Here is a 14,911-nt window from a genome sequence, read left to right as displayed (position 1 = left end):
TTATTTAACATATTTACTGATTTCCATGTTTTTTCCCAGGAGTCAGTGATTGAAACACTTGATGTGATCAAACTCAAAGTTTGATCTTTTGTTTGAGAAGTCTGGTGTTTTTACGCCTCGAGGCTTCGGGGGGCGAGTCGTTACCTTGCTGCCTCCGTCGGCAGCGTCCGCTCCTGCAGCCGCCGAGCCGCCGCTCTCCGGTTCTCCTGCAGGAGGCCTCTCAGCTCCGGACAGCTGCACACAACAGGACAGAAGACGTGATTCGACCCGGTTCTGGTCCCCTCTGCAGGCTCGTGAGCGTCTTCACTGCAGACGGTTGTTTTTGGTAGTGTTGATGTAGAAAACACTTCTTTAAGTAATTACAGTAATTTAATGTGACATGTTTTATTTTTGTACCCAGCTTTGTATCATTTGATGTTCTTTTGTAACTTGTACCGTTATTTTGTTTAAGTTCAGTGATTTGAATAAATCCCAGTTTGACAAAGTTCAGATCCTTCACTTTCCTTCTTGCAGGCACGTTTCACCTCGTTCCTCTAAACACGAACGTTTAAAAAAAACGGGCCCAAACGTTCATAAATTCCTTCTACGACCCGTCTCGCTCTTGGCTCAGACAGACAGGAACACAAACAGCTTCATTTAGATTCACAGGCTGGAATCCTCAAAGGCTCGAATCAAAGCTTTCACCCCCGTCTCCTCCGTCCCGTCACCATGGCAACGCCTCAGGGTGTGATGAACGTGTGAGAGCTGCAGAGATGGAAACAGTGCAAACAAAGAGCTGAGCTGTTTCTGCATCTGGCTCCTGTTTAACAAAGGAAAGCTGAATGTTTCTTTATTTTTTTGTGTGCCGTCGTTGGACCCACTGAATCTGTGGCGCCGATCCAAAACCTCCTCCATTAAAACAGCAGCAACAGCGAGCCCACAAAATGGACGCCAGCGAGCCGAGATAAAACCTCAATCAGAGCCGTTTGTGCGCTGCGACGGAGGACGACCACCTCTGCAGAGACAAATCTGTGAATCCACAGCTTTAAGAGCTGTGCTCTTTCTGACAGAGGGAGATCAACCCAGATGAGTCAGAACTGCAGGTCCCAGAGACGGGCTTTTTTACACGTTTGCACTGGACGATGTTCAGAGCAGACATGGACACGTTTTCAGCTGAAATGAGGCCTGACGCCGCCAGGCAGGCAGCAAAACCCCAGAAGTTTTACTGTCGCTTTTCAAGGACGATACGTCTCAGAATCTGGAGAGCCAAAACATTCACCCTTTAGGTTTCAAACAGAAAAGACTAAACTAATCTACGAGCCTCTTTCAAAATAAAACTTGCACGCTGAGCCTGAGACGGCCTCTTCTTTTATGAATTATGAAATAATTTTCATAAGTCATTGAAGTCAACCTGCTGTTGTTATGCTTCTGAGCAGTCTACATAATATATGATATATAAGCCAGCAACGTGACTCCATGGTGCGATGACATCACACACGTGCAACCAGCGAAACGAGCCCAAAGTTGTTTAAAATGAGAAGTTTGGAAACCGTGGTGATTTTATCCATGTTCCACATGACGCCTCCCGCCGCCCATGGTTCCACGTGTTTGAGTCAAGTCAAATTCATTCATAAAGCACATTTAAAAACAGTTACCAAAGTGCTTCACAATAAAAATCAATGGCAGTAATTTAAAGAAAAAACAAAATCTCAAATTAATTAAAAGCGTCAAAAGAAAAACACAAAAACACAAAAACAATGCAATACTAACTCATATCACAGTGTTTGTTACATGTCAGTGAAAACAGGCGTTTTAAACAGAGATTTAAAAACAGGAAGTGAAGTGTCCTGTCTAATGTTGGGGGGCAGATTGTTCCAGAGTTTAGGGCCACGACGGAAAAACCCGAACTCCTCTGAGCTTCAACAAAAAGCAACTGGTCAGATGAGCTCAGAGCCCGAGAAGGAACATAAGGTTGAAGTAGCTCAGGGAGATAAGAAGGTGCGAGGCCATTTATGCACTTAAAGGTCAACAGGAGAATATTAAAATCTATTCTGATACGTACAGGGAGCCAGTGAAGGGAGGACAAAACTGGTGACATATGATCAAACCTACGAGTTCCTGTTAAGAGCTGAGCTGAAGCATTTTGGACGAGCTGGAGACGTGAAATGGAGACCTGACTGACCTCAACATCAAGTGTGTTACAGTAGTCTTGTCAGGTTGTAATAAAGGCATGGACTATTTTTTCAAGGTCAGATCTGGTCAACACAGACTTGAGCTTAGCTGTCTGCCTTAAATGGAAGAAGCTTTTCTGCAGAACAGAGTTTATCTATTTATTAAACTTAAAGTCAGAGTCTAAAACCATCCTGAGATTCGGAATAGACTGATTAAGATATGGCTGAAGAGAGTCAAGGTTTGCAGGAAGAGAGACAGCAGCTAGGGCTAAACACGACTTCAGTTTTCTGATCGTTGAAAGTTGAAAAAATTGAATCCATCCATGCTTTAATGTCATCAAGACATTTAACAGAGTGTGAATGGAGCAAGAACTAAATCTGACCATCATCAGCATAGCAGTGAAAAGAAAGACCCTGTTTCTCAGGATAAACCCCAAAGGGAGCAGGTACAGTGAAAACAGAACAGGTCCAAGAATTGAGCCCTGAGGACTTATCCATGTCTACAAATTGCTCACAGAGGAACTTGTCATATAACAGAACCGTTTTGTGAAAGAGGCTCCAAAATCCAAATGATTTAAAATTATTTTCACAAGCTTGGTTTCACTTTAGATCTGACTCATATCTTATATGTTTTTTTTTTTTTTTTAAAGGGTGTTACAGTGTGGGGGCCAAGCAATTAAATTTGCCCGAGGCCCTATTGGAGTTACCACCGGCCCTGTACTAAAAATAACACGAAGGATTTTTCTTCATTTCGCAGCAGAAACCAGAATTTCTGCTTCTTTGAACCAATCACGTCCTCTGCTGTCAGACAGAGGCATGAAGCCAAACTGGTCGAGCAGGAATGCAGCTCAGCTGACAGACGGTGAGTCTCACAGACGCCTGTTTCTGCTCTGAGGTCCGTCCGATGGACACCTGATCCGCTGACTTTCAGGAGTTCGTTTGGTTTGTAAATGAAGATGAAGAAAAGCCGAAAGTGAAACAGCTGTGAGTATCTGACTCTTCCTGACATCAGAGTAATGCTGCCTTTACTGAAACACCACAACATGTTTCTGCTTCCCTAATTTAAAGACATCAGGCTCTTTCCTGGTTCCTGTCAGACGCTGGTCGGTTGATCCGTGTCAGTGTTGCATTTTAGGAGGAGACAGATTTTAGTTTAATGGACTGATGTTGAACAGACAAGAGGGAGGTTTTAGTTTTTGGACCTGAGCACCTTAGGAATCAATGTTTCAGTCTTTCTCCCTCCTTAGATGCATTAATGTGTCCTCCAGCTCTAATGTTAAAAATCTTGGTGTTATTTTTGATCAGGACATGTCTTTTATCCCCCACATTAAAAACGTTACTAGAACCTCCTTCTTCCACCTGCGTAATATCACTAACATTAGAAACATCTGATCTAAAGATGATGCAGAAAAACTGGTCCATGCATTTGTCACGTCTACACTGGACTATTGCAATGGTTTATTATCTGGGTGTCCAAATAATTCTTTAAAACGTCTTCAGTTGATCCAAAATGCTGCTGCCAGAGTCTTAACTGGAGTTACTGGGAGAGATCATATCTCTCCAGTTTTAGCTTCTCTCCATTGGCTCCCTGTCAAATCCAGAACTGAATTCAACATCTTACTTCTAACCTACAAAGCTCTCAACAACCTAGCTCCATCTTATATTCAAAATCTTATTGTTCCATATTTTCCTAACAGAGCACTTCGCTCTCAGAGTGCAGGTTTACTCATGGTTCCTAGAGTTTCCAAAAGCAGAATGGGAGGAAGATCTTTCAGTTCTCAGGCTCCTCTCTTGTGGAACCAACTTCCAGTTTCTGTCCATGAGGCTGACACATTGTCCAGTTTGAAGACGGAGATTAAGACTTCCCTTGTTGATAAATCCTATAGTTAGGGTTGTTATGCTGCTATAGACTTAGACTACTAGAGGACAAATTGACCTCATTTCCTTAAATGAATTGTTGAAATTGAATAGTTTTCATTTGATACTATTTCTATCTTAACATGTGATTCTTGACCTGCCATTGTGTATCTATTCCTACCAAACCCAGCCGGTCGAAGCAGATGGTCCTCTTGTCCTGAGCTGGTTCTGTTAAAGGTTTCTTCCTCATGAGGGAGTTTTTCCGTTCCACTGTCGCCTTCATGCTTGTTCAAGATGAGAGTTCTGTGATGGAGTTAAACTCAAAGCTGCTCCTCAGATAAATAAAGTTAAATTATTATTTTTATACATTAATGTTTCTGTTCAGCGCCTGAGACGACTTCTGTTGTGACTTGGAGCTTTATAAATAAACTGAACTGAATTGACAAGTAATTCATCATAGAAACGAATGTTTCCAGCTTATTATCAAGAAGTTTTACAAAGATTCAAACTCCTGTTCCTTTTCTTGCATTCTGGCAAAGACTCTATAGTTGGTTTAATTTTCATATGCACCTTTTTCAAATCAAAAGACCTTTGGTGTGACGAGGCTTTGAAAGGTCTACGCTGCAGTTTCGCTCTGAAATCAACCACCAAAGAGTGGGTCCGAGTAGTCGTAGTTTGGTTATTGTCAAGGCAAAAAGATTATTAACAGGGACATTGATTTATTTTGGACACTTTGTTGGGTTCAGCTAAAAAGTAAATACAAACATTAAAGAATGGGAACGATACAGAAGAGAAAACAAACCTTACAAAAAGAAACCAAATCATTTTGCCATAGAAGATGCAAAAAAAAAATCCTGGATTCATTCAACTTTATTACTACAATTCTGGATTGAGTGGATTCATTCTTCACAAGTTTAAAAGTATAAATGCAAAGATGTGTCCAAAGTACTAATCATCAAACCAGCGTTGTGGAAATAAACAAATCTTCTGCCATTTCTGACCCATTTGTGTCTCGTTTAACAAAGTGAATCCACATGCAGCAGTTCGTTCACTTGGTTGATGTAATTAATCTTTATATTATCGATAAAATTTGTTTTGATCTTAGAAAGTGTTTTTGAACTTGGTCTGGACAGTTAAGCTACAAACAAATCCTGAATTTTAGCATCATATTAATTTGGCAAAGAAAAACCCAATAAAATTTAACTAGACATGACACCAACGACTGTTACATGACTGTAAAATAATTAAAAAGGTAATATAATAAAAATCAAAAAGTCTTCTTGAGAATTTTAGAATATCGACTGAGGCAGTTTTCACTCAACGTTTCAATCAAAACTGTTTATTTCACTAAGTCAGAATGTGTTAAATCGAAGTCAAAGCAGCTTTTATTGGAATAAGACAAAGTCTCTGCTCTTTGAAAGTACTTTTGAGTGTACAGTGAGTACATGTTGCTAATTATCTCTGGTTCTACAGGAAGTTCATGCCTTTCAAAATAAAAAGGACTAAGAAGAAACAGCGATAAAAAGCTGTAAAACTAAAAAGGCTCAAAATGAGCCTCGTTGGAGAACCGCCACATGAAATCCATCAGAAGGAGGTGGAGATCCAGGAGGACGAAGAACCCGTCTCAGAGGGGAAGAGCGACGACGACGTTCGAACGAAAGAGTTTACGCCGAGTCAGACAGAAAAAAGAGCGATCAGCCCTCTGACTCTGCTCAAAGACGACTTCAACCAGTTGAAAGAAGAAATAAGGAGAAAGTTCAAAGAAATAGAGACGAACACAAAAACGAACGAGTTTCAGGAGAAGCAAGTTAGACCTCAAACTCTGCTCAGAGAGGACCTGAATCATCTCAAAGAGAACCTCGCCAGCGTTTTCAGAATTGGCGTTCCAAAAAAACAAGAGAATACGGACGAAGCTGTGAAGGAGGACAACAACTCCAGGGTCCAACCGTCCAAAGCTGAGAGAGCCGACGAGCCCTTCAGGAGTCTGTTCAGACGGGAACGAGCTCACCCAAAGAGCCAGCAAAGAGCAGAGGATGTTAAGGAAGTTAAAAAGAGCAACAAAGGCAGAAGTTTCAGAGGTATTTTAACAAGACAGAGCACAGAGAAGGGCAACGCCACAAAGAACCACGAGAATAAATCTAAAAACATCGAGATGAATGTTATCGACTCTGAGATAACCGTGATCACTCAAACACAACACGGTGAGATGTTCAGATCAAAAACAGGTCAGACTACGAAGCTAGCTGATGGATCGCTTTAATGTTGCATTTTTGTCTAATGTGAAGTTAAGTGTGATGCATTCAATGCCATTTTCCTGCAGCTGCTCAGATGTGTGAAACTGACGACTGGAGTGAGGACACTTCCGTTGTGTTAGTAGATGATGGACCTTTAGCGAGTCTTTCCTCAGAGACTTTAAACTCTGGAATCAATTTATTCACTCTGGGAAAACATCTGAGGTAAGTTTACACCATTGGTTGGTTCTCGAACTATCTTTCAGATCGAAGCAATGTGTTCAACATAATGGTACTTCCTCCAGTTATTTAATGGTCAACAATGGAGTACCACAAGGCTCAGTCTTAGGACTCACCCTCTTTACAATCTACATAGGTCAGAGCATTCCTGATGCATCCTTACATTTCTATGCTGATGACACAGTTGTTTATTGTCGAGCTAAAACTGTTGCTAAGGCTTTCCAGCTTTTGCAATCCGCCTTTGACATCATCCAGTCGGATTTTCTCCATCTCAAACTTGTCCTAAATGCCGATAAAACCAAATGGATGTTGTTTTCAAACAGGAAGTCGATCCCAGCTGTTCTTCCTCTGATTTTATCCTCAAATGGTGTCCCTATTGAGTTTGTTGAATCCTACAAATATTTGGGTATCTTGGTCGACTCACATCTTTCTTTTAAGCTCCGTGTGGAAAACTTGGTAAAGAAACTGAAACTTAAACTGGGTTTATTTTTCAGGAACAGATCCTGTCTAACCCTGAATGTTAGGAAACACCTTGTATCTGTGACTTTCCTTCCCTCCATTGATTACGGTGACATTATTTACATGAACGCTCCTACAAGAACCCTGCAGATGTTGGATGCTGCAGATGTTGGATGCTGTCTATCATGGTGCACTAAGATTCATAACTGGCTGTGATTATCGTACCCACCACTGCACCCAGTATTCACTGGTTAACTGGACATCATTAACTTCACACAGACTCTCCCACTGGTATATTTTCATCTTTAAATCACTTCTTGGTCTGCTGCCTTCATACATCTCCTCCTACATGTCTCTGCGTGAGTGCAGCTACAGCGTGCGCTCTCAGGACATCATTACCTGCAGTGTTCCCTCAGTGAGGACTGAACTAGACAAAAGGACCTTCTCCTACTCCGCTCCTGTTTCCTGGAATATCTTGTAAAAAGATTTGAAGCTCTTGACCTTGACCTCTCCAAGTGGCTTCAAACATCTGCTAAGTTCCTGGACCAACACAGACATGTTCCTGTTTTTATTATTTTACATCACTTTATAATTAAGGTGTTTTTATTTAATTTTTTTATACCATTTTCTTTCACTTGTTCTTCTCAATTTGTATGCTTTCTTTTATGATTGTCTGTTGTTGTCTTTGTTGTCCACTGTTGTCATCAGTCTCTCTTGTAAATGAGTCCCTGAGGCTCAATGGAACTAACGTATATAAATAAAGGTTGAATGAATGAATTAACCCTTTATTGTGCAGCCAGACTTGAATTAAAACTAAAATTGTTTAAACAATGTTTAACGATCTTTCTTTGACTTTTCAATGTTTGTGTTCCTGCAGTAATCAGCCAACGGAAGATCTGTGGTCACCAAGGAACTGTAAGTTCACGTTCATTTGGTTTATTTCTGCTTAAAAGTGAAACTTTTCTCTCTTTGTGTTTCCTTGGAGACTTTGATCAAGTTTACAATGTCATCTGCAAAGAGTGAAACGTTTAATGTTTTATCCAGAAGGTTTACCACTTTAGAGTTTAATAAACCATCACTTTTATTTTAATATAATTCCACATTGGGAATTTTGTTGTTTTTGCCACATCTAAACTCACATTTCTGCCGTCATTTTGTAAGAATATTAGCTGATCAAATACTCTTGGTTCTGGTTTTACCAACAGTTGCCACCTATCTGACCCTTGACCCCAACACTGCTAGCCCGGAGCTTCGTTTAAGTGATGGCAACAGAAAAGCGATTCGTGACTGGTTGAACCCTTGGCCTTCGGAACACCCGGACCGGTTTGAGGGATGCCCTCAAGTCCTCTGCAGGGAGGGGCTTCTGGATTCAGTTTACTGGGAGGTGGAGTGGAGCGGTGGTGCAGACATTGGCGTCACCTACAACAGCATCTCCAGAGACAGAGACCCAACGAGCTGCCTGCTGGGACACAACAGGTGGTCCTGGAGTCTGGAGTGCTCTGAGGGAAGGTACACGCCGTGCCACAACAACAAGAGGTTCAGGTCCTCCTCACCTGAGCCCTTCACCCACAGGATCGGGGTTTTCATTAACTGGCCTGAAGAATCGTTGTCCTTCTACTGCATTTCAAAGGAGGCCATGGTTCACCTGCACACCTTCAGCTCCAGCTTCACGGAGCCTCTGTACCCGGGGTTCTGGGTGTGGTCCAGTGACGGCTCGGTGTCGCTGTGTCAGGTGGAGTTGGACTGGGAGCGACTGCTGCAGTGAAGCACTCAAAGCACGGAGGGAGGCTTTTAATTTGTAATTTATTCATGTAACTGCTGAGACGTCAATAACACGAGTTACACTCATTCAGGAAATGAGTTCCATGACTTTTATAATTTTTAAAATCACTTGTATTCTCATAGAAATGCACCAAAACCTCTTCAATACCATAAAAACATTGTTGTCCTTGAAATGTGCTTTAGTTGCTCTATTTTTGTCCATTCTGCCACTTTTAGCTTTTTTCTCTGCTTTTGCTACATGCAGTACTTTTTACCAAGCTTTTGCTAATTGGTACTAGGCATTTGCTACATTTACCTATTTTTTGCTGCTTCTAGCTAACGTCTTGTTACTTTTAGCTGTTAATTAGCTTTTTCCAACATTTTGATTCTAACATGTTTTGTATTTGCGCTAGCTTTTTTTCTACATTTCGAGCTTTGGCTAATTGTAAATTTTTCTATGCTTGAACTACTTTTACCTTTTAACTTGTGCTTGGCTGCTTTAAATTAGCTTTTACCTACTTTTAGCCTCTAGCTACCAATTTTCATTTGTAGCTTTTAGCTTGCAGTTATTCAGCCTTTTGCTAACCTTGCACTACTTCCAGCTTTTAGCCACTCCTGCTACATTTAGCTAGACTTTTTTTACTTTTTAAACCCTGTTTTGTTTTTTTCTTTAACTTTTAGCTAGGATGATGACTTGCTGAGGTGACCCCTGGAAAGGGAACTGCCGAAAGCAAAACAAGAATCTTGTTCTGTTTCTTTTAGCTTTAACGATTCAGTTTCAGCTTTTTCAGCTAATTTCAGCTGGGTCATTTGGCGTTCACACAGTATTTTAGCAGAAAACGATTCCTCTCATTTAATTTAGTTCTCGTTTTGCGACTGTGTCGCAGCCGAAACAAGCTGATGTTTCGTACGGTCACGTGCTGCTGTGGGACTGATGCAGGGGTCATCTGTAAAGCGGTTCTGCGGCTCTGCTTGTGTTCTTTATGAGGGAGGTGTCGTGTCTCGTGGAGCTGACCTGTAGCTGGCTCTCCTGACTCCCTCGGACCTCCTGCAGCTCCTTCTCCAGCTGCTCCAGACGAGCCACACGCATCTGCAACACAGACGGTTCAGACACGCTCAAGATGCTTCCTCCAGCAGCTACACTGCATGTTTTATTCTGCATTTGCTTTAAACACCTTCACAAGGAATATTAAGTATCACTGGGTGGTAGACGGTGCCGCAGCCGGAGGTCTCACCTGCGTCCTGTGAACCATCTCATCGTTGGTGCCGAAGCGTTCCTCCATCACCGACCGGACCTGCTGAACCTCGAACTCCAGCTGCTGCCGGATCAGATCCATCTGTAGGGAAAACTGCAGCCATGCACAGAGGTCAGAGGTCAGCAGGAGAACACCTCTACGGATCTGGGTTCAAACCATTACCATGAGGCCCCGCCCCTTCTCACCGGCTGCCCTAAAACAGCTCTAAGTGAAATCGTCTTTTAGTGCGTCTGAGTGTTTTCTTGTGTCTCACCATGTCGATGCGCGGCAGCTGGGCCAGTTTCTGCGACAGCGCCTCCAGCTGACTGAAGTACCAGCAGCGTTCCCGCTCCTCGCGGTCGATCTCTCCCAGCAGGAGGTTCCTGCAGAAGATCACGCTTAATGGAAGGTTTGTTCAAGTTGTTTCCTGCTACTTCTGCATACTTGGTGCCGTTTCAACTGTTTATATATCACAACGCTGAGTTTAAAAGATGAGCCTGGTGACTTTGGTTTCTGTAACTTTTATACTTTTCAAAATATTTTACTTTATGTACAAATATTTGCCTCATAGAAACACACTGAGATCTCTCCAGCTCCACGAAAAACTTTGTTCTTTTTGAAATCCACTTCAATACGCTGCTTCTGTTGAAGTCTTCTTATGCAACATTTAGCTTGTAGCTAGCCTTTTGATACCTTTAGGTTTTAGCTCCTATTTAGCCACTTTTAGGATCTAGTTAGCATTTTGCTATTATGAGATAGAATTTTGCTACTTTTTGGATCTTGTTAGCATTTAGCAAATTTTAGGATCTAGTTAGATTCTGCTACTATAGCTAATAGCTAGCCTTATGATACTTTTAGGTTTTAGCAAGTGTTTTCATACTTTTTAGTTTTGGCTAACATTTGATACGTTTAATTAATGATTTTCTGCTTTTAGTTAGCATTTTGTTAATTTTATGTTGTAGCTACTGTTTGTTTTGTTATAATTTTGCTACTTGAGCATATAGGTTATATTTTGCTACATTGCCTATTGCCATTTTTAGGTTTGAGCTACATTTAGCTATTTTTAGGATTTAGTTAGCGTTTTGCTACTTTTAGCTTATAAGTAGCATTTTGATACTTTTTGTATGAAGTTAGCGTTTTGCTACTTCTCAGCTCTTGTTAGCATTCTGCTAGTGTTAGTTACATTAAGGAGCTAGATAGCATTCTGATACTTTTAGTTTATAGGTAGCATTCTGCTACTGTTAATAACTTTTAGGAGCTAGTTAGCATTCTGATACTTTTAGCTTATAGCTACCATTTAGCTACTCTCAATATTTAGTTAGCATTTTGTTACCTATTGCTTATAGCTAGACTTTGCTAGATTTAGCTTGTAGATAGCCTTTTGCTACTTTTCTTTTTGAGCTATATTTAGTTATTTTTAAGATCAATTTAGCATTTTGCTACTTTTAGCTTATACCTAGCATTTTGATACTTTCAGTATTCAGTTGGTATTTTGCTTCTTCTCAGCTCTTGTTAACATTCTGGTACTTTTAGCTTGCAGTTAGCATTTTGCTACTTTTTGGATCCAAGTTGCTACTCATAGCTTATAGCTGGTGTGTTGCGGCTTCTGTCCTTAAACTAGAATTTAGCTTTTTTTTTAGCATTTAACTGGTATTGCTTTTTTTTTTTTACTTTAACAGCTAAGCTTTAGCTTCTTCATTCGTTCGGCTCTCAGTGTTCTCGCTGCAGAAAATGTGATGTTTCTGATCTTGAATAATTTTGTTTGTTGGACTGAATTAAAGGAACAATCAAAATTGTACCCTCCCGACGCTCACCTCTCTTTGTACAGCTCCTCCAGGTGATGGTCACTCAGTCGTCCATCCGCTCCACTAATCACAGCTGTTTTGGGCGGAGCTCCATCCAGGAAGTGATGCGGCAGCATGATGGCGGCCTCTCTGCTGGACGCTACGCTCTGACGTGACGCAGCTCGGAGCGGGCTCCTGGCTCTGTTCATCGCCGCCACAGAGGAGGAGGCAGAGCAGCAGGTGGATGGAGGCAGAGCCAAGTGCTCCAAACTTCCACCCATGGCTGGCCCCGCCCCTGGGATACCTGTTAGCCCCGCCCCTCCAGGGCCAGCTGTCAGAAGCCTCAGGTTGTGAGGCTGGTGTTTGAGCTCGTAGTAGTTGGTGAGGTCCATGTGGAGCTCTGAGTAGGGGGAGCAACAGTTTTATTTTTTATTTGTACATCATCATCTTTATGTAACCCTCCTGCTGCCCTTGGGTCAAGACTGAAGTCTGTGAGTCATTTTCACCCAAGGGCAGCAGGAAGGTAAATACCAGAAACACATCGACTTCACTGAATTTCTGCTTTTCTCTGTCGTGCATCATTCAGTAAACAGCCCTCGGCTTTTAATCTCTGCTGTGGCTAATTGGTTTAATTGAAATGGCCCGGCTGCTTAATTGGACTGAGTCATAACGAGGCCCAGCCAGCTGCAGCCAATCAGATTAGTCGGTTGAGTTTGTTCCTTTTTGTGTGAATGAAAAGTGGTCCCGGCAGAGTCGTTACGCCTGAGAGCAGACGGCTCCAGCTCAGAGAGACTTCAATGACGGGGGGTGTAAAACGATGACGTCGTGGTGTAATGTTCGTCAGGCAGAAGGTTTCGAGGGTCCAAAGGCCTGGATGTGTAGGAGAACACAACGTTCATGTCTGGGGTCACATTTGCTTCTCAAAGTGAACAACGGGACCATCTTGACCATCTGCCTGCCTGACGGTCACATGTTATCAACCTTTAATGTGCTAAAAGTTTCCTCGTGTTTACATGCCTTCACGTGGATTTACCTGATGATAGCTTCACCTTATCAACCACGTTACTTCTTCAGATGGGTTTATTTCTAAGATGACTGTGTGTAAAGAACGTGTTGAGCTTGTGTCGGTCAGTTTTAACCAGCGCTACGCTAACAGAGATCACAAAGACACTCGTTGAAACACGAGTCAGACGGAAACACATCTCCAGGAGGAACTTAATTATTCTAATGAAAGAGCAGAACAAATAAAGATGTCAGACCTTTGAGTTGGTGCAGGACGTCGCTCCTCCCTGATGAGGCCAGCGTGACGGCTTCCTGCTCCAGTTTGCTCTGGAGCTGCTTCAGCACCTCCTGCATCCAAGAGGAGGAACCACAGAGTTCAGTCCTGCAGCTTTGGCCACAAAAACTAAAACTTGGTTCTTGAAAATCTCGTCGTTGCGTCAAAACGTCGTCTCTCGTTCCTCCTGCAGACTCACCTGCTGCTGCAGCTTCAACGCCGCCTGGTTCTGACCCTAAACCCAGCCGAGCTCGGGCAGATAATCCAGCTGCTCAACATCTGGACACGTGACTTAGTGTGTGGGTGTGCACGTGCGTGTGGTGTTTGTGTGTCGGCAGCTGAAAGGATTTGGATTTAGGTCTTGGCGTGATTGATTGTCGTTCATTTGGACGTGGAAAGATGAAAATCTGACTTTTACGACTAAATTCTGAAGAGAAAGTATTTAAATATAATTTTTATTAACCTTTATTTAACCTTTATTTAAATATGAGCTGGAATGTTTATTTTCCTCTTTTCTGTGGGAAGGAGCCCAAAATCCTCCTAAATGAGGAGAAGCCTGAATAATCCTGAGGTCTGGGTCCACACTGACCTTCATGCCGAACGTCTCTGTCTCCAGTTTGGACAGGTGGTTGGAGTTGTCCTCCAGCTCCCTCCTCAGGTGGGAGTTCTCCTTCCGGAGCACCTCCACCTGGTGGGCCAGCTGGTCGTAGGAAGCCACGGCGTTGGCCATCTTTGTCCGCTCTCAGCAGCGCCTCCTGCACGTGACAACAGATAAAGCAGGCTGAAAAAATAAAAGGAACCACGCCACCACGAACACAGAATTTAATAAAATATAACTTCCTGCTCCCAGGGGATTGTGGGAAATAAACGATAAGGTGTGTCAGCAGCAACAGATCTGACCGGACGTGTTCTCGGGTCATTTACAGTTTCTGTAAATAAAAACAAAACATCGACTCCGACACGTCCAGCTAATCAGGACGCTCTGATCAGCAGCCACTGCCCCCCCAGTCCCCCCTTGGTGCCGCCCTTGCCTTGCAGTTGTTTTCGAGCCTTTACTTGTTATCATCACTGCATTGTGTTTTTGTGTTGTTGGCCTGTGATTGTGTGAATGTTTATAAATCTTTCAGATTATTGAGATCCAACTAACAACTAATTTTTTTGCTCATTTCAGTTTCTGTTGTTGTTGCTAACTTTAGATTATTTTTGTAATATATTCAGCCTCTCCGTGCCTATTTCAGCGTATCCTGATCATTTCTGCTGTTTTTCTGCTTTCATCAAACGGAAGCTGTTCACTTTCATTAACGCTTTAGAGATGAAACCTTTTCAGATCTTTCAGCAACAATCGTTCACGCTGCGTTTGCACAGGAAGTGACATTTCCCTGGTTTGTGTTGTTTGTCTCGTGCACGTGTTCGTTTGTCCATCATGTCAGTGAATTATCTCACAAACCACCAGGTGGAAGCTGCAAACTGTCACAAAGTGATCAGGAGTGATTGGATCTGACCAGAACAGTCATTTCTCAGGTGATCTTAGTAAAACCTGGATCAATATTAGTCTGATCGTCATAAAAAATTGTTGCCAAGCTAAAGCTAACTTCTAAACGTCTCAGTGTTTGTGCTTCTTCAGTTTATTTGTTGCAACGTAGATAAAACCATAAAAGGTGGCGGGCGATATGCAACCCTTTCAGGGCAGATAAAGATAAGCATGTTTAATAATCTGAGCGTCGGCCTCCAGATTACTGGAGTCTGCTGGTCCTTTAAAATCAAACCCAATCTGCACGTTTCTGCAGAAAGATGATGTGATTGCTTCTATGCATGACATCGAACACAAAGAGGTCCCGTCAGCTGCTGCTGCTGCTGCTGCTGCTGCTGCTGCTGCTGCTGCTGCTGCTGCTGCTGCTGCTGCTGCTGCTGCTGCTGC

General features: G+C 42.5%; 2 protein-coding genes across 2 annotated transcripts in view; one reads left to right on the top strand and one right to left on the bottom strand.

Annotated features, from left to right (window-relative positions):
* apc2 (APC regulator of WNT signaling pathway 2) overlaps positions 1–14,911 on the bottom strand; it is a 35,238-nt gene that overhangs the window by 11,195 nt on the left and 9,132 nt on the right. Inside the window, exons 2-8 of the mRNA XM_037697894.1 lie at positions 13,583–13,748; positions 12,977–13,067; positions 11,748–12,117; positions 10,208–10,316; positions 9,934–10,047; positions 9,714–9,788; positions 145–234 (exon numbers count right to left, since the gene is read on the bottom strand). Of these exons, the coding sequence (XP_037553822.1) occupies positions 145–234; positions 9,714–9,788; positions 9,934–10,047; positions 10,208–10,316; positions 11,748–12,117; positions 12,977–13,067; positions 13,583–13,723 (990 nt within the window). The 5' untranslated portion in view covers positions 13,724–13,748. The remainder of the gene's footprint in view (positions 1–144; positions 235–9,713; positions 9,789–9,933; positions 10,048–10,207; positions 10,317–11,747; positions 12,118–12,976; positions 13,068–13,582; positions 13,749–14,911) is intronic.
* LOC119430480 (E3 ubiquitin-protein ligase TRIM39-like) lies at positions 5,529–8,752 on the top strand. Its single transcript, XM_037697893.1, has 4 exons — positions 5,529–6,232; positions 6,328–6,463; positions 7,815–7,852; positions 8,143–8,752. Exons 1-4 carry the CDS (start codon positions 5,557–5,559, stop codon positions 8,700–8,702), a joined length of 1,410 nt encoding a protein of 469 aa, XP_037553821.1. The 5' UTR covers positions 5,529–5,556; the 3' UTR covers positions 8,703–8,752.

Source organism: Nematolebias whitei, chromosome 3 (genome assembly GCF_014905685.2).
Source record: "Nematolebias whitei isolate Nwh7 chromosome 3, NemWhi1, whole genome shotgun sequence".
Lineage (NCBI taxonomy): Eukaryota > Metazoa > Chordata > Actinopteri > Cyprinodontiformes > Rivulidae > Nematolebias > Nematolebias whitei.
This window is presented reverse-complemented; position numbering and strand designations above follow the sequence as displayed.

Coding starts and splice junctions, on each gene's coding strand:
- LOC119430480 (XM_037697893.1), top strand. CDS start 5,557: ATGAGCCTCGTTGGAGAACCGCCACATGAAATCCATCAGAAGGAGGTG. Junction 6,233..6,327: donor GATGTTCAGATCAAAAACAG/GTCAGACTACGA, acceptor ATTTTCCTGCAG/CTGCTCAGATGTGTGAAACT. Junction 7,853..8,142: donor TCTGTGGTCACCAAGGAACT/GTAAGTTCACGT, acceptor TTTTACCAACAG/TTGCCACCTATCTGACCCTT.